The sequence below is a fragment of the Mastigoproctus giganteus genome, chromosome 4 (assembly GCF_048544385.1).
Source record: "Mastigoproctus giganteus isolate SK-2022 chromosome 4, ASM4854438v1, whole genome shotgun sequence".
NCBI lineage: Eukaryota > Metazoa > Arthropoda > Arachnida > Uropygi > Thelyphonidae > Mastigoproctus > Mastigoproctus giganteus.
In genome coordinates this window covers 106234801-106252550 of record NC_143578.1, presented here as the reverse complement: position 1 = coordinate 106252550, position 17750 = coordinate 106234801, and the positions used below count along the sequence as shown (strand labels likewise).

The following is a 17750-nucleotide window of genomic DNA, read 5'->3' as shown; positions in this document are numbered from 1 at the left end:
TTGAAATTAGTTAACTCATAAGTGGTTGAGCACAAAAGGCTATGAAATGTACAAAAAATTTGAAATTCATATCAGTAAAAGTAAAGTAATAACCATTAAATTCTTTATATATGTATACCTGGAAATAAATGAGTGGAATAAGGCTATTTTACTTTATCTTTTTTTATTTTATTTCATTGTCACCCAGTGCCAAGAATTCTAATTCACACATATTCCAGTAATTAACCTTCTCTGTAATCCAGTCTATACTTTTCTCTCTGTAATTTGAATTCATGTTCCCTAGTTCTAGTATTATTTATAATTGTGAAAATTTTGCTTTCATTCATTTTACCCCCTCCCCCCCTTAGAGCCTTACAGAGTCCAACTAGATTCCCCCTAAGGTACATAGTTACCAAGCTCTGTATCCCACATATTCAAAATCGTTCCTCGTGTGTGAGCCATTTTTCTGATTTCACCAAGCTTGTCTATCATGGGAGTGATGAACAGCAAAAAAAGATTTAACAGTATTGTCCAATGTGGCAGGGTGCTGAGAACATGCTCAACCAGAATGTTAGTATCTTACTGAAGTGGTTCTCAGAAGCCATTTAGAGCAAACTTCAAAGAACTGTTCTTCTTCTTCTGAAGTCAAAAAGTTATTTGGTAATGTTTGGACACCGATGAGGAAAGGGTTTCTTACTCACTGAAAGTTGTCACCTATTTCCGGAAAGTACTTACAAAGACCTCTCTCCAAGCCTTTGGAGAGAGGTCTTTGACAACTTGACAGAAATTGCTGACATAAAGGAACACATTATTTGAAACTTGAACAACCTTGAAAAATGCATATATATGCATACATCATCCTCAGAGCTCAAAAAACATACAAAACTGAAAATGGCAGCACACAACAGTGGAACAACAGAATAGGGAGTACGATTTACCTTTCAGCTGATTTCATTTAATAACTGCATAAACACACATCACTTCCAATCCTACTGAAATAAAAATATATTTTTATATACAAATATAATTTGGATATATTTAAACTAGAGAGAGAGGTGGGAAGCGTTAATAATTTCAAATTAGAAATTAATGTGCAACAGATATTTTTCAGGTAGGTCTGTTAAGCCCCACATCATTGCCACCAACCACCAGCTTAATGAGATTTCAGAAAATATATTAATGAGCCCTCACCGATGAATGAAATAGCTAGTAGTTCTTTACTACTGATAACAGATATTGTATTTTATGTTTATTTATTTATTATTTTTTTTCAGCAATATACAGCTTAGTTAAGTTGATAGTCAAAATATGGCAGAAAATTCACAGTCTAATGCGGAGATCTATATGACTCCATTCTTTATCCCATCATCGGACAGTTGAGTAAAGATGAAATTAGCAATGCATATTTCTAATATTGTAATGCTACTTTGTATGCTGTTAATGTCTCCATGCAATTACTCTAAGAGATGTACAGAGACACTCATTTCAAAGATTAAATCATCTGATCTCTGGCTTCTCCACCCTTCTCTGGGGACCAATGAAACCTGATTGCTTACAGAGATAAACCCAATAGCTGGAGAAAATACCACAAACATAATTAACAATATAACATAGATTGATCTGATTTGTGTTTGCATGCATGTGGGCACCATGCATACAAACACAAATCATTTGGAACACCATTTATAAAGGTTTGTACAATAAATATTTTTCTCATGCATTACATCTTAAAGAAATTTTACAGGAGTATATTTATAGAAGAGCACAGTGACCTTACAGACACCCTTAGTCATCTAATCAACTAGTTCTAGGTTGGACAATGAAGAGTTAGGTTATCAACTAGTTCTAAGTTGGACGATCAAGAGTGGTCGTCGTAGTTGTTAAAAACAAGGCATGGCTTTTAATTTAATTAAGTAAGATAGTTTAAGATGCTACATGACATCTGTCAGCTGGGAAAATAATACAGGAAGGGCAAATATAGGAAAATTATGGAATATTTTTAAATAAATAGTCACAGAAGCCACAAATGCATAAATACCATTAAGAAAATAGAGCACAAGGAAGATGTTAGATCAATGAATGAGTTGGCCAATTTAAAAGAGCAGAAAATGATGGCATAGGAAAGTTTAGAGTTATGAAAAGCAATGAAATCTACAAGAATTAAAAGTTGACATATGATAGTATCATAGAAATGGTCAGACCAACAAAGGGTGATTATGAAAATAACTGGCTAAGATAGCAAAGAATGTGAGGAAGAAGGTTTCACATATGTGAATACAAAAAAAAAAAAAAAGGAATAAATCATATGATCCTTGTTTAATGGATGTGGAAGAGTCCTAAATAACCAAGCTGGAATTGCTGATAAACTGAATGGTACTTCACATCACTCTTTAGATGATAAAAGACCCTTTACTGTTTTAGAAGAAACTAAAATTCAAGGTGAGAAGTTTAATATCAGTGCTAACTGAAATTACATAAAACTGTTTATTAGAAAAAATTATGCCTAAAAGCAATTAAGACCTTTGGAATTGACAGTATATACCCAGTAATTCTGAGTGAGGTGGATGGATAATGCATTGAATCATTAAGATTAATTATGAGAGCATAAATGAACTAAGGAGAGATTCCTTTGGATCAGAAGTACCAAAATATCATTAATATATAAAGGTGTTCTAAGAGTGAAGTGGGTAACTACAGACCAGTTAATCTGATGTTAGTGGGAGGGAAAACCATGGAAGCAACAATCAAGAGTATAATGGAGAGACATATAAATAGAAATGGAATTCAGAAGGAAATGCAGCATAATTTTTTAAGCAAAAATTAACTGGTCAAACAACTAACTTGGTTGGCTATTTTACCAGTCACTCATGAGCTGAATGTAAGAAATAATTCTGACATTGTTTATTTGACTTTTAGCAAAGCGACTAACTAGCCTACATGAAAGATTACTGTATAAGCTGAAACATGTCAGGATCATAGGCAAAGATCCTCAGATGGTTGCAGGGCAGCTGAAAGACAGAAGGCAGTGACTGATCTTTATTCTTCAGATCAGGATGAGTTAAAAGAGGACCCCCCTCCCAAGGATCAATACAAAGGCCACTGTTTCTTTAAGTAAAATTGACAAACAAAAATGAGGCATGATTGGGAGATTGGTTAATGATCAGCACCAAGCACATGGTCTTATGGAATGCCAAGATGAATAACAAGCTAGTCAGTTAAATAGAGCAGACAGAGATTGTAAAGTTACAGAGTGATGAAAAATACTGAAACCTACCTACCTACACCAGCTACAAGTTTATCTGCAATAGTAATACAGAAAAGGCTTGACTGGCAAAGTCAGATTACAAGATATCACTGGTTAAGAGAGAGCAAAGAACAGACATAAGGAATTTTTCATGTATGTGAATATAAAGAAAAGAGCAAACCAGATTGAATATGTGTGTAATGGGTGCAGGAAAGTGTTAACTAATACAGCTGATGTTGCAGATGAATTGAACAGGTACTTTGCATCAATAATTACAAGTGAAACCTTTATGGTGTGGAGAAACTGTGGGAGTGAAGCATAAAATTAGCAATACTGAAATTTCAGATTTATCAGAAAAAAATTTAGTCTAAAGGTAAGTAATGCTCCTGGAGTTGATGGTATATACCTTGTAATTTTCAGAGATGCAGCAAGTGAGTACCTCAAACCATTAAAGTTAATTATGAGGGCATCACTGGAGTAAGGAGAGAATCCCTTGGATTGAGAGAAGTGCCAATGTATTTGCCAATACATAAGGGCAGTTCTAAGAGTGAAGTTGGACGTCATTCCATACCACTAGTCAGTGGTATAACTTCATTTGTATGGAAAATCATTGAAGCAATGATTAGGAGTGCAGTACAGAATAATTTAGATAGAAATGGAATTTTGTGGGAATTATGATTCCATAAAGGTAAAATAGCTAACTAAACCTGGTTAACTATTTTTAGTCACCCATGAGCAGGATATAGGAAATAACTTCAACATTAGTTACCTGGATTTCAGCAAAGCATTTGACAGTTACACATAAGTATAAGCTAGAACATGTTAGGATCAGAGGAAAAATCCTTATATGAATTGCAGTGTAGGAAGCAGAGGGTTGTGATTAATAGTTAGTTACTCCTCAGATTGGGCTAATGTTATCAGTTGAGTTCCCCAGGGTCAGTAATAGAATCACTGCCATTTCTGATTTTCATAAATGAAACCAATAAAGGAATATAAGGTATGACATCAAAATCTGCAGATAATGTGAAGATTGGGAGAGTGGTTACTGATCAGCACTGAGCAGTGCTTCTTTGGGATGACTTGGATAGGCTTCAAGGATAGTCCAAAAAGTGGCAGCTGTTTTAACGCAGCAAAATGCTTGGGAACCAGAAACTTCAAAATAGCTTATGCACTGGGGGGGGGGGAGTTAAATTAACAATGGTAATGGAAGCAAAGGATTTGGGAGTTATGATACGGTCGGACACAAAGTTTACAAGCAGTGTAGACAGGTGGCAAGTAGGGCCCAGGATGTCATATCGATGATTTATTGAACATTTGATTGCAGAGATAGGAAGGTCATAATCCCACAGTATAAGGGCAGTGATGCCCTTATACTGTAAGACCACACTTAAAAGAGAATCAAGCTTCTTAAAGAGGGTCTAAAGGTGGGCAATGCACCTACTGAGATTAGCAAACTGGCACCATATGAGGAAAGACTTCAAAGTTGGTAACTAAGCATCTTACAGATGACCTGATTCAAGTGCATAAAGCTCTGAGAGGAAAAAGTAAATGTATGATGGTGAAATTTTTACTATTATAATTCCAGAACAAGGGACCATAAATTCAAATTAAGGGGTGGATAGATTTAGAAACTAGAAAATAATTTGCCTCCATGGGTTGTTGAAGCAAACAACTTGGAGAAGTTTGTGTCAGTTGGATGTGTACATAATGAGGAGAGAGTCAAATAGATAGTTTAATTAATTATTAATTATAATAATTATTATTTTTATTTTTTGGCTGGTGAAGCAAAAGTCTCCACCTTTCTAGCAATATATGGCTAATACTAATAGCAAACCAAAACAACTTGGAGTTGAATTAAAAATGTAGGAGGGAGATGATATAGGCAGACATGGAGTTCTCTGTGCAGCTTAGACTAGCAGCACAAATTGCCAGTGTTCTATCAATATGATTTATTGAACATACATTCACAGACAGGGAGGTCATAATCTCTCATAATCACACTGAAGCAGGATGAGGTAATTGTTAAGACTGCATACATGATGACCACAACTAAATAAAAGACACCAGTTTTCTTAAAAATGCCCAAAGATGGCAATGTACCTGGTGAGATCTGCAAAAGCATTACTATAAGTGAAGAGACTTCAAATACATGGATGACACAGTTTGGAACTTTAAACAGGATCTGATTAAGGTGAAATTTTCACAGTTAATGATACTAGAACTAGAGTTCATAAATTCAAATTAAGGGGGAAGAGGCAAGGCAAAGGACATTTTTTTTAAACCAGTGAATTGTTAATTATTGGAATAAGTTACCTGCGTGGGTAGGTGAGGCTGATAACTTGGGAAAATTCAGAAATCAGCTGTATCAATACCTATATGAGAAGTGGGAAGGTGTGTATATAGTTTCTATGTAACTACACACACACACACACACACACACACACACACACACACACACACACACACACACACACACACACACACACACCTTGTGTATATAGTTACATAGCAACCTGTCTGCAATAAATAATATAAAAGTTTATAATGGAGTCTAAAATTTAAAATTTTAGACTCCAACATGGTAATGCTGTCTTAATCACTGAGCCACCAGGTACTCAACAGGAGCAGCCCAAAATATTGGATGATACTTATACCAAGCTCCATTTAGTATTAGCCATATGGTGCAAGTAAGTCTCACCCCTTAATTGGTACAGGAAAAGGCCAGAGACTTACTTGCACCATATGGCTAATACTAAATGGAGCTTGGTATAAGTATCATCCAATACTTTGGGCTGCTCCTGTTGTGTACCTGGTGGCTCAGTGATTAAGACAGCATTACCATGTTGGAGTCTTAAATTTTAAATTTTAGACTCCAATATAAATTTTTATATTATTTTATTTATTATTTTTTTAATATTGCAGACAGGTTGTTATGTAACTATATACACAAGGTGTGGCTATTAAATAACAAAACTGCACACACAGCCACTACACACTAAGCACCACCTGCGAAACAAAGGCACAGCAGTTGATCTTGAACTAGTTGTCTGCCAAGTCACGATCCAACACACTCATTTGCTTTACAATGAGATAATGTAACAACCTCAAATTTTTAAGAAAACCTCAACTGAAAGTTATGAGCTATTATGTCAAGTTTATGGGGAAGATACTAAGTCAAGAACTTGCATGTTTTTATGGTATGAAATATTTTTAAAAGGAAAAGAGAATATGAAAGATGATGAATGACCAAGCTGTCTGGTATCCATGAAAGCTGATGAAAATGTGGACTGCATAAGGACATTGATTGTCCTTTAAGTATCAGAATGGTTGCATCAGAACTAAATATGGACAAGGAAACAGAAAAATTTTAACTGAATATTTAGGCAGGAGAAAAGTATGTGCCAAGTTGGTGCAAAAAATTTGAATGAAGATAAGAGAATAAGCAGCTCCAAGTTTATGAAGATGTTTTGAAAAATACTGAAGATCCAGACTTTCTGAGAACTGTAATTATTTGCGATGAAAGTTGGCTGATTCAATATGACCCAGAAACTAAAAGATAGTCAATGCAATGGAAGACAAAACAATTCCCCAGAACAAAATAACAAGAATGTCAAAATCAAAAATGAAAACCACGCTTATTTTCTTTGATAAAGGAATTATTATGGCTGGAGAAGTCCCACCAAATGAGACTGTCAATCAAACATACTAGACTGATGTTCTGACGAAGCTTTGTGAAAGAATTCAAAGAGACCTGAATTATGGAAAGATGGTTAGATGCTCCAGCAATACAACTCTCTTTGCCAGTTTCTGGTCAAAATACAAATCCCTGTGTGTGAATTTGCATCCTGCTCACAGACCTAGCCCCTCTTGACTTTTTCTTTTCTGTAAACTAAGCAGTACTTAAGGAGAAACACATTTTCAGTCCATTGAAGACATCCAGAAAAAATGACCATAGTGTTAAAAGGTTATAAAGAAAATGACCCCCGAAAAAATATTTGTGCTTAGAAGAATATATGGATCAGTGTGTACAAGTCCAAGCCAAGTCCAAATTTTGAAGAGTTGAAGAGAATTATTTTGTAAGGTAAAAAATATTTCATTATATATCTTATTGCAACAGTCTCATTATTTAATAGCCACATCTCATATCTTATGGTATACAAAAGTGCAACGTGTTTTTATTTTATTTCTTCTGTTCATCATTACATAATTTTGTTATTCATTATATTTATTGTGCAACAATGAAAGCAATGGAATGAACAAGTTACATTTAAACTGCAAAGGGTAAACTTTCAATGTTTGGGGTGGTATAAGTCAAAAAAACATAACAAAAAATTTGCACACCAAGTACAACACATAATTAGTAGGCCTACAGCCAAATTTCTTAAAATTCATTTTACTGGAGGAAACATGTCTGTTTCATATTATAAAACAATTCATCCGTATTTTCTAGATTTGTCATTTTGGCAGCAAACCAGGTGCACCAGGTCATCAGTTTGAAACCAGGACAGACAACTGGTTACAGTTAAATGCATGAATTAAATCTGATTGTCTTTTCAAGTTTTCGAGAAAAGACATAATCTGAACGAATATTTTCTAGATTTCACTTGTCTTGAACAGGAATGTTGCATTTTGCAGTTTTTTAATGAAACTTTTCACTTGCTCAAAAAAGCAGACATCACAGAGCTGATAAGTGTACATCAACCATGCAAATACTTATTATTATCATTTTGATTTTCACGATACAATGCACTATTAGTTTGCCTTGTTCAACCACAGACAAAAACTTTTCCATTCTGACATAACATGCAACACTTATATTGAGAAAGTACTCACATGCAAGAGTACAGTTTCCCTGATTTTGCATATGTAACAATGGCACTTCTAAATTCAGCTGTGTTTGTCTACCTGTTTCATTATGCATAGCTTAAATCAATTACCACTTTCATTGTCAACAGTGAAAACTTTTGGTGGTACCTTCCCAGAAAATGACATAGCATACTGCTTAGTATAAGAATATGTTAAGAGTATTGGCAACAGTCTCAGAAAGTTTTTCTTCATTTGCAACACACTTCACCTTGCAGTTGCTTTATACTGACATCCAGAGTGATCTGTATTGATGACAAAATCAGTCATTGTAAGGTAAAATGGTAAGAAATGTTGTCCTCTGCAACTGTAGTTTTTCCTTGCAACTAACGTATACTTTGTGATATGGTGTTTCACAATCACCATATCACAAAGTATAGTGATTCAAAATCTTCTCTTCTTGATAATGTCAGCCCAGCTCTCTGATGTCTCTGGTGGTTCATAAGCCTCTTCCTCAACCAATGGAAGGTCTAGCAATTAGAAATTGTTATACAGTAAACCTCCACTATTCGCGGTCGCTGATTTAATATAAAATAAAACCCAAAAAAAATGTGAATTTTAAAGCGCCGTGAACATTTTCCGCCATAAAAAAACATGGCCGTGGCTAAAACTATCTTTCCCGCTCAAAACAGTGCTCAGTGGGTGGGGGGAGAGGGGTGACAAAATCGTGAGTGTGGATGTTTCTCGCTAATCCTTGTTCAGTATGTGTTATGCGCTTGTCATGGAAGGTATTGTCGTTTGCTTTTAATTTATATGCTTATAAATTGAATAAATTTATAAATTGATATACCCGCATCTTCCAAAATTCTGTCATAGATGGTATCAAATGTATGCATATAAAGGAGAGTCACATTATGAAGTATTGTGTGTGTGTGTGTATACACAATTCAATAAGAAAATAGGTGCACCACCAGCAGCACGAATCAACAGACCCATCATAACCATACGTTAACACAAATCACTGGTGGTGATGGTGCGGCAAATGATTTTGGTCCCCTGAGATTGGTAGGTCAGCATCTACATCTGACAGAATTCCAGAACATTTTGCCAACACCAGGTTTACCCCTTCCTGCTCACAATTTATCCATCAGATAGCGATTGATTTCAGAAGGAAGTCATGGCATGGATCATTTAGGAATGGTGCCAGGAGCATAAGGTTGACTACCATATTTCATTGGCCTGCAAAGTCACTGGATCAAACCAGACTGAGCATCTGTGTGATGCTCAGTCTGGCTGCTACTGTCCAGTCTGAAGCAACTACAGGAAGTGATAGAGATGGTTTGTGCAAGCATCCTTGTGGTATGCTTTTAGAAACTTTTTGCAATTTGCAGTCTATGATGCAACAACTGGGGACTGTTCTTAAGGCTAAAGGAGATGCTACTTGCTGTTAGGTTGGTGTACCTAATAAATTGGCTACTCAGTGTATAAATGCTTCCAGTTGTACTTATCTACTGAAATCTTTAGTCCATATCAGTCATCAACTGAGATTCTGTATGCATTCATTTGAATTGTAAACCACAGCAAGAAATTGCTTCTCTTTTTTGAGCCAGTATTTCATTTAATATAAGTTTTTCAAAACAATATTGCTAAAGAATCTTTCTTTCACATTAAGACATTACTAAAGAATCTTTCTTTCATATTAAGAATGATTTAAATTTTACCTGGAGTAATATCTGGCCATTTTGCCAGTCCACCAGTTACTAAATCTTGTGTAGAGAGTAGAAAGCACAAGTTTTCAGAAACGTTTACAAATTCAAATGCATTTAAAAGCTAGAGAAGAAGGGAGAAAAAAAAAAAATGCTTTATTCATTCATTTCCAGAGTGTATAGACAGAGTAAGTTTCAGAAATGTTTTTACAAATGTAATTAAATGATAAAGATGAAAATATGCATCATTTCTACTTCTCCTTAGATTGATATGCTTCAGTGTTGAATGAGAAAATTAAAGCAACCCTGTTATAAAGATAAATCTTTATCTTTATAACATGGTTGCTTTAATTTTATCATTAAAGATATTTTCGTCATTAAACAAATACACTTAACATATATTGCATAGTATTAAATTCCAACAAATAATATTTGTACAGAAATCTTTGATTGAATTTTATATATAGATCCATTTATTGCCAAACAAAAAAGGTAAGGGGCAATACCTTTTGTTGTGCTACAACAAAAGCTAGAGTTACAGCATGTTATAACAATCAACAAAAACAGAAATGAAAAAAAAATTAAATAAATGAAAGGTTTATTGAAACTGAAAGTAACAGGTCAACTGAGGTCACAATTTTAAAAATTAATGAGCCTAAAATTCTTGTTCTGTGTGCCCTATCATGAAGCCAAACATCTAAATAAAGTTCAGAGCAACTAGGCAGCAAATATTGAGATATTGAGATGAAGAATCAATCTGTTATTTTGGAAAGTTCAAGCAGGAGGTGGGAGGGCATTGGCTCTGGTAGCTTTGGGTGGAAATCAACATCTGGAACTTCTTCAGTTGCTACTGAAGAAGTTTGATCTTGAGAAAGTAACTTTGCCTGGCAATCAGGACACAAAATATGGATAGCTTTTCATTGACAGTGAAAGGTAACAGGAATAAGTTAGATTTGTTGGTAAAGTTGAGATTCAGATGACAACAGGAAGACTAAGCTTGGCATTTAACCACCTGACGAAAAAATATTTGGCTGATTTGGTTGAAGGAGCAGGTTTTGAGAAAGACTGGTTAGTGAACAAGAGAAGAAATAAGATGGGACAAAAATAAAGTATTTCTTAATGGTGTTCAGGTTATAAATGAAAGCAGAGTCATTTCATAGAACTAGAAGATGTAAAGATAGTAGCACAAAGCATTATGCAGTTGACCAAGAAGAGAAGTCTTAGGTGTGCACCTAAAAATTTAAAATGGTTTATAAAGGACTTACCTTAGAATTAATCATAATTTGGAGGAAAAAAAACGGTTGTGGAAGAAGCAAATGGGAAGTAACGGGTTTGAGGGATTGACAAACAAACCAAACAGTTCAATATAACTCATGAAATAATCAATAAGTTGAGCTATGCATGGTGTGAATTGAAAAGCCTGAAATTATTGGAAGGAACTGGTAAGGCTAAAAAATGTCGTTGGCACAAGAGATAGGGTGACTTAGTAGTTAGTTGGCACAAGAGATAGGATGACTTGGTAGTCATAAATGATGTAAGAAAGCAAGCTTTCACAGCATCAGCCAAAGGGGGCAGGAGAGTGGCCAAAAACAACAAGATTGAGAGGGGCTCCTAATTAGAGCAGACCATTTAGTGCATCAATCTCATATAATGCACTTGATCATCAGGAAGCATACACTTGATCATCAGGAAACATAGCTGCCATCCCCAAGGCAGAATGTGCTGGTTTCACAGGAGCTAGTTGTTGTAGGTGACTCTATTGTCAGGAAAACGGGAAATATATTATGCAAAAAGGATAGGTAGAATAGGATCAGGGTATGTCTGCCAGGGACAAAAGTTGATGTTCTAGTGCAGGTATGACCTTTAAGGGCACAAAAGGTGATACTGTTGTACACGTTGGCACTAATGACATTAAGAGATCTGCAGACTTACTTAACCAGTACAGGTCAATGATGAAAAAAAATTTGCGAGTTACAGTTAAATTTGAAAGCCTGCAATTCTGCCCAGGCACGATAAGAGGGAGCATATGATGAGAGCCTTGTCAATCAATTCAGCCCTGGAGAGATTGTGCAAGGCCCAATGGGGGTAGAATTTTTCACAGCATGGTCTGTGCTTGTTAACAGGAGAGACTGCTTCTACAGGGATAGGATACACTTAAACAGAAATGGTGCAAGAATATTTGTTGATGCTATTAAGGCAGTGTTACGTGGGTTGGAAAACTGATAGCTTGGGGGGATAAACAGACTAACAGATTAACAACAGCCGCAGGCAAAGGTGAAAGTGATTCTTGCACTGCCTCTATTGAAATCAGCAGCAGCCTGGAAAGTAAGGTGCTGAGGATTTCAATAACTGCTGGGAGGCATCATGGAACAAGTAAATATATGGGCTATGTTTTGGGTAACTAAGAGTAAGAACAGGTGCATGTATATTTGCATGTACACTAATGCTAGGAGTATAGTAAATAAATTCGATGAATTTCAAGTGCTGGTCAATGCATGAAGGGCGGATATTATTGGGATATCAGAGACATGCTGTCACACAGATATAAGGAATGCAAAACTTGAATTTGGGGAATACAAGGTGTACAGAAAGGACATTGTGTATATTTTCAAGTGGCACCAGGGGTTCCCCTTACAAACCACATTATTATACAATGTGATGTTACAAACTCTGTAAATGGCAGAGATAGTGTAAGTTTTAGTGTTAGTTTGCATAATGTAGCGTTGGGTTATATTGGCCTGTTGTTCCTCTGGCATTTTTGCTGCTGCCCCCTAAAGGGCCCCACATTGCCTGTCCTCACCTCGGAGAGGCAGTCAGGTGTAATACATATAGAAAGTTCTCTGGCAGGGGTGAATTCTGGACTGCATCTCAGCCTACCAGGGTGGACCCTAGGAAGGGAAAATGCTAGAAGAGGAAAGCATGAAAAGGGGTGACAGTGAAGAGGGAGAGAACAGATGTAGAAGATTAAGGTGGACAGTAAAAAGGCTGTGTGCCTGGAAATAGGAAGTTAAAGAGGCACCCCTGTGGGAAGAGCCCATCCTCACATGGGAGGGAGGGGACTATTAAGGAAAAGTAAAAGGTTTGTGGTGGTAGGCTCCACCAAGAGAAAAGTTGGTGGTGGGGGGGGAGGGAGGGAGGGAGGGAGAGAGAGAGAGAGAGAGAGAGAGAGAGAGAGAGAGAGAGAGAGAGAGAGAGAGAGAGAGAGAGAGAGAGACGGGAGTGTGGAGGAAGAAAGTCACAAAGTCACAGGGTAAGAGTGCTCTATGTGTGTGTGTGTGTGTGGAGGGGGGAGGTCCACTCTGTGGATACACAATGAAGCTCTCCATGAAATCCCACACTGGCCAGACTAGCCGTAGCCAGTGTCAGCAGTTCCCACACCAAGCCTCAAAATAGAGGATGCATGGCATCAGTGCACTGCAGTGTGGGGTTACTCACACTGCAGTCCAAGTAGGAGTGGCGGCTGCCAGAACACTACACTTTTCATATGTCCAAACCTTACATACACCTTCCACTCTTACACACAGGTATACATACTCTTTTTCTTTTTTAATCTGTTATTATTACTCATTTAAGGGCAGACTGGTAGGTAACAATGGACAACAATCACTCACTCGTGCCTCTTTCATATATCATCATACAATCCGAGACACAGGACACAGCGTAGCACTTAAAACTGATCCACGAGGCATGTCCTCCTCTTGGCAGAAGGACTGAGAGAAGGTGACTCCTACATCCTCTCTAATCAAATTTCTAATAAAAACACAGAGGTAACCTCTAAGATGAGGTTATAAAGGTCTTTTAAAATTCCAGTTCTCTAAGTTGTCATAAATATTTTCATATCAAAGAACACGAACACCATCAGGTGCTCTCGTTTTAGGAAAACATCTCAGACAGATGTTTCCAACCTAATTAGAGGGTCCAGCGTGGCCCTGTTTCTTCAGAAGTAGCATTAGGAGTTGCAGAAAATAGCATTTGCTTCTAAATAATATATAAGACAAGCATTGCCTATTCTTTCTGCAAACAGCTAAACAGAACAATAGGATGAGAGTCTATTTAAACTTTAGGAACCTTTCCTGCTTAGGAAAGGCAACAATGATTGTCTTATACCAGGAGTCTGATAACTACTGCTCCAGAAAGATTTTGTTACACAGAAAGAGGATCCATAAGTTTTAGCAAAAGGTGCTTAATCATTTTGTAATGATGTTATCTTTGTCCGAAAGCACTTGCTTTGGTAAGAGTTAGAACTATTTTTAACTTCTGTTTGGTACACATAGCAAAAGAAATAAGTAAACCTTTAGCCACAATTAGGAGAGCACCTCTGTATTCAGCGGAGGTCTCTATGACCAGAGGTGTGGGAATGTATCCCATTCACAAAGGGTGACATGAGCAATTACAGACCTGTTAGCTTGACTTCAGTTCCAGATAAAATAATGGAGTTTTTGGTTAAAGAAGTAATGCAGAACCATTTAGACAGAAATGAATTTAAGGGGTGATCTTTGTGACCAGTCTGACTGGATGTGATGATTCAGTAACAAAGGAACCAGATAAAAAAAAAAAAAAAAAAATTTTACATTGTATAAGTAGATTTCAGTAAAGCTTTTGGTATTGTTGTACATAAGAGTGCAAAACTGAAGATTTGTTTTGATTTTTGGTTTTTTATGGCACAACTACAAACTGAAGCAGTGTGACAAGGGCAAGTTACTGCTAAGGATAAAGGGATGGTTGGGTGAGAGAAGACAGATTGGTCATCAGTGAGCACTGTTCTTCTTGGATTAATATTATTCGCAGAATTCCTGAGCATTCAGTGCAGGGCCCATTGCGGTTTTCTATATTTATTAATGATATCGTTGATAGCATATAAACTTTATATCTAAGTTTGCAGATGATACGAAGGATAGTTCATTAGCTGAGGCATATGATGCAAGAAAGCAAGCTTATACAGCATCAGCAAAAAAAAAAAAAAAAAAAACCTTCCCATTTTACCCATCCAGTCACTTCAAATGTTTGCCTAGCTCAGCCATAAATTTATTTAATCTCCACAACAACAGATGGAAGTCTGTTTCAGCAATCAACCACCCGCCGGCCAAAGGCAAACCTCCGCACATCCATTCTACAACTGTCCCTCCTCAATTTGAATCGATGCCCACCCCAGGTCCTCAATCTGAGCAAGTGGAAGCATCCCGTCAGCATTGAGCGCACTCAATCCATTCAAAGCCCTACACACCTTGATCAGACCACCTCGCAGGTGCCCAGTCTCCAGACGCTGCAACTTGCAGAATCCAAGCCTTTCTTCGTAAGCACACCCCTTTGTTCTTACCACCAATCCCACTACCTCTCTTTGTACTGCTCCAGCAACTCTACATCCTTCCCAAAATGAGGTCCCCAGACCTGTATACAGCACTCTAGGTGTGGCCCAGCCAATTCCCCATACAAAGGGACAATCACACCTTCTTGTTCCTGCTAGCAAAATTCCTATATATCACTGACAAAACTCCACGACCCGCTCTGGCAGCCCGTCTGCACTTCTCAGAGAACTTCATATCCGACTGCGCAACCACCCCCAGGTCTTTTTCATTCTCTATCTCTCTGAGTGCAGTACTTTACAGCTGGTACGTTTCTCCTGGGTTACTGCTACCCATATGCAGCACTTTGCATTTGTCAATGTCAAACTTCAACTACCACTTCTCAGCCCATCTGCCCAACACTTCCAGATCCCGTTGCAGCAGCACACTGTCCTTACTGTCATTAACAACCCTGCCAACCTTTGTATCATCTGCAAACTTGGACACTAAGCCAGATACACCCTCATTGATATCACTGATAAATACACATAACAATGGGCCCAACACTGAACCCTGAGGAACCCCGCTAATAACATTAGTCGATGTAGAGCAGTGTCTACTTATTACCACTCTCTGCCATCTCCCACTCAACCATCCCTCTATCCATTGCAGCAACCTGCCCTTAATGACACATCACTCCACTTTGTACAGCAGTCCTCCACATGCAACAGCATCAAAAGCCTTCCCGAAATCCAAGTATATGACATCAAAACTATTTTCTGCATCCAGGTCCTCTGCAACCACATCGTAGTATCCAATCAAACTTGTCAGACAAGACTTCCCCTTAACAAAACCCATGTTGTGTCCTAACCATCCATGCTGTCTTGTCCAGGTGATCCTACATCACCTGTTTAACCAGTGACTCCATCATCTTCCCCGGAAGAGAAGTTAAACTAACAGGTCTATAACCATTTGTGTCACCCTTTGAACCACCTCTGTGAACTGGGGACACATCTGCACATCTCCAGTCCATGGGCATCTTAACTCTAAGGATGCTCTCATAATTATAGCTAAGCATCCACTTAACACCTCTGCCACTTCCTTCACTACAACCAGATGGATTCCATCTGCACCAGGTGCCCTTCCTATGTTCAACTTCAACAACCTCTCCTCTGCCCTGCTCCTAGTTATTACAAAATCACTTAGCTCCCTGGTAGTACAGTTTGATAAAGTTCTGGTATTCCTCTCCTTTAATAACTCCTCATGTGTGAATGTAGATGCAAAATACTCATTCAGTTTATCAGCTACTTGAGCAGGATCATCAATAGTCGAACCATCTATGTTAAGTGGACCAATCTGATTCATCCACTTCCTTCTAGAGTTTATATAAGTAAAAAACTCTTTGCTGTTTTCTTTGCATCCTTTGCCAAAGATTTCTCGTAATCTGCCTTTGACTGCCTAACCTCCTTTGAGACTTGATTACAGACTAGCTTATATCTGCTGTAGGCTTCTGTGTTGCCTGATAATTTATATGCATTTCATGCATTTTTCTTCTCTGCTATGAGCCTCATTAATTCATCTGACATCCATTTAGGCCTGAACCTTGAACAATATTTCTTAGTTGGTATAAAAAGCCTAGTAACCTCCAAGATCAAGTCCCTGAAGGCTTCCCATTTAGAATTCATTATTGGTAACATAATCAGTCGACCCCACTGTATAGAATTTAAAAACTGCCTGTGACCACCATAGTCACCTTTATGAAAATAAAAACCCTTCCTTTACCCCTGATGGTAGTTGCATCTTTAAGTAAATCCCACACCAGTACACTGTAAATCACTGTACCTAGTGGCTCCTTTATCTGCAAATTCTTCATGCATGAATAATCACCGCTGATAATCAAATCAAGGGTACTACTCCCTCTGGTTGCCTCTCGTACATGTTGCTGTAGAAAACAATCTACCAATAAATCCGCAAAAGCTTTGCTAGCGTGCAAGTGACCAACCCATAAGTTCCAGTCAATATCTGCAAAGTTAAATTCCCACATTATAAGACATTCTGATTTACTGGCCCATTCTATTTCTCCACACAACTGTTCATTGTACTGATCAGAGTAATTAGGCCTATAACATACCCCTACTCTCATTTTCCCTTTTCCAGTTTTTATGTCACACCAAACAGACTCAACATTACACTGTCCACCCATGTCAACTAGATGCACTTGCTTAGATATTATGTATTTCTTAACTAACAGCATAAACCCCTCCTCCCTTCCTACCCTGTCTGTCCTTTCTATACACATTGTATTCCCCAAATTCCAATTCTGTACTGCTTATATCTGTGTGACAACATGTCTCTGATATTCCAACAATAGATGAATGAATTTGAAGTGCTAATCAAGACTTCAGCCTTTGATGTCTTGATTAGCACTTCAAATTCATCAACTTTATTTACTATAGTTCTAGCATTAGTGTACATGCAAGTATACATGCACTTCTTCTTACCCTAACACAGCCCATGTATTTATTTGTTCCATGATGACTCCCAGCAGCTCTTGAAATCCCCAGCAACTTGCTCTCTAGGTTGCTGCTCAAGTCCATAAAAATTAAGCAGATGAGCTGAGGAGTGGAAAATGTAGTTAACATTGACTAATATAAGGTACTTCACATGGTTAGCAATATGAAGTGTATGGTACAAAACTCACAGTAGTAGTATTAATAATGGAGGCATGTGAGTTTA

The 17750-nt window shown here is 37.4% G+C and overlaps 1 protein-coding gene across 2 annotated transcripts in view; it reads right to left on the bottom strand.

Moving 5' to 3' along the window:
* betaggt-I (geranylgeranyl transferase type-1 subunit beta) overlaps positions 1-17750 on the bottom strand; it is a 156420-nt gene that overhangs the window by 11284 nt on the left and 127386 nt on the right. The window contains exon 8 of one of the 2 annotated variants that reach the window (XM_090371711.1): positions 9748-9856. The exons of the other annotated variant lie outside the window; for it this stretch is intronic. Within the exon in view, the coding sequence (XP_090227837.1) occupies positions 9748-9856 (109 nt within the window). The remainder of the gene's footprint in view (positions 1-9747; positions 9857-17750) is intronic. 2 annotated transcript variants of the gene reach the window in all.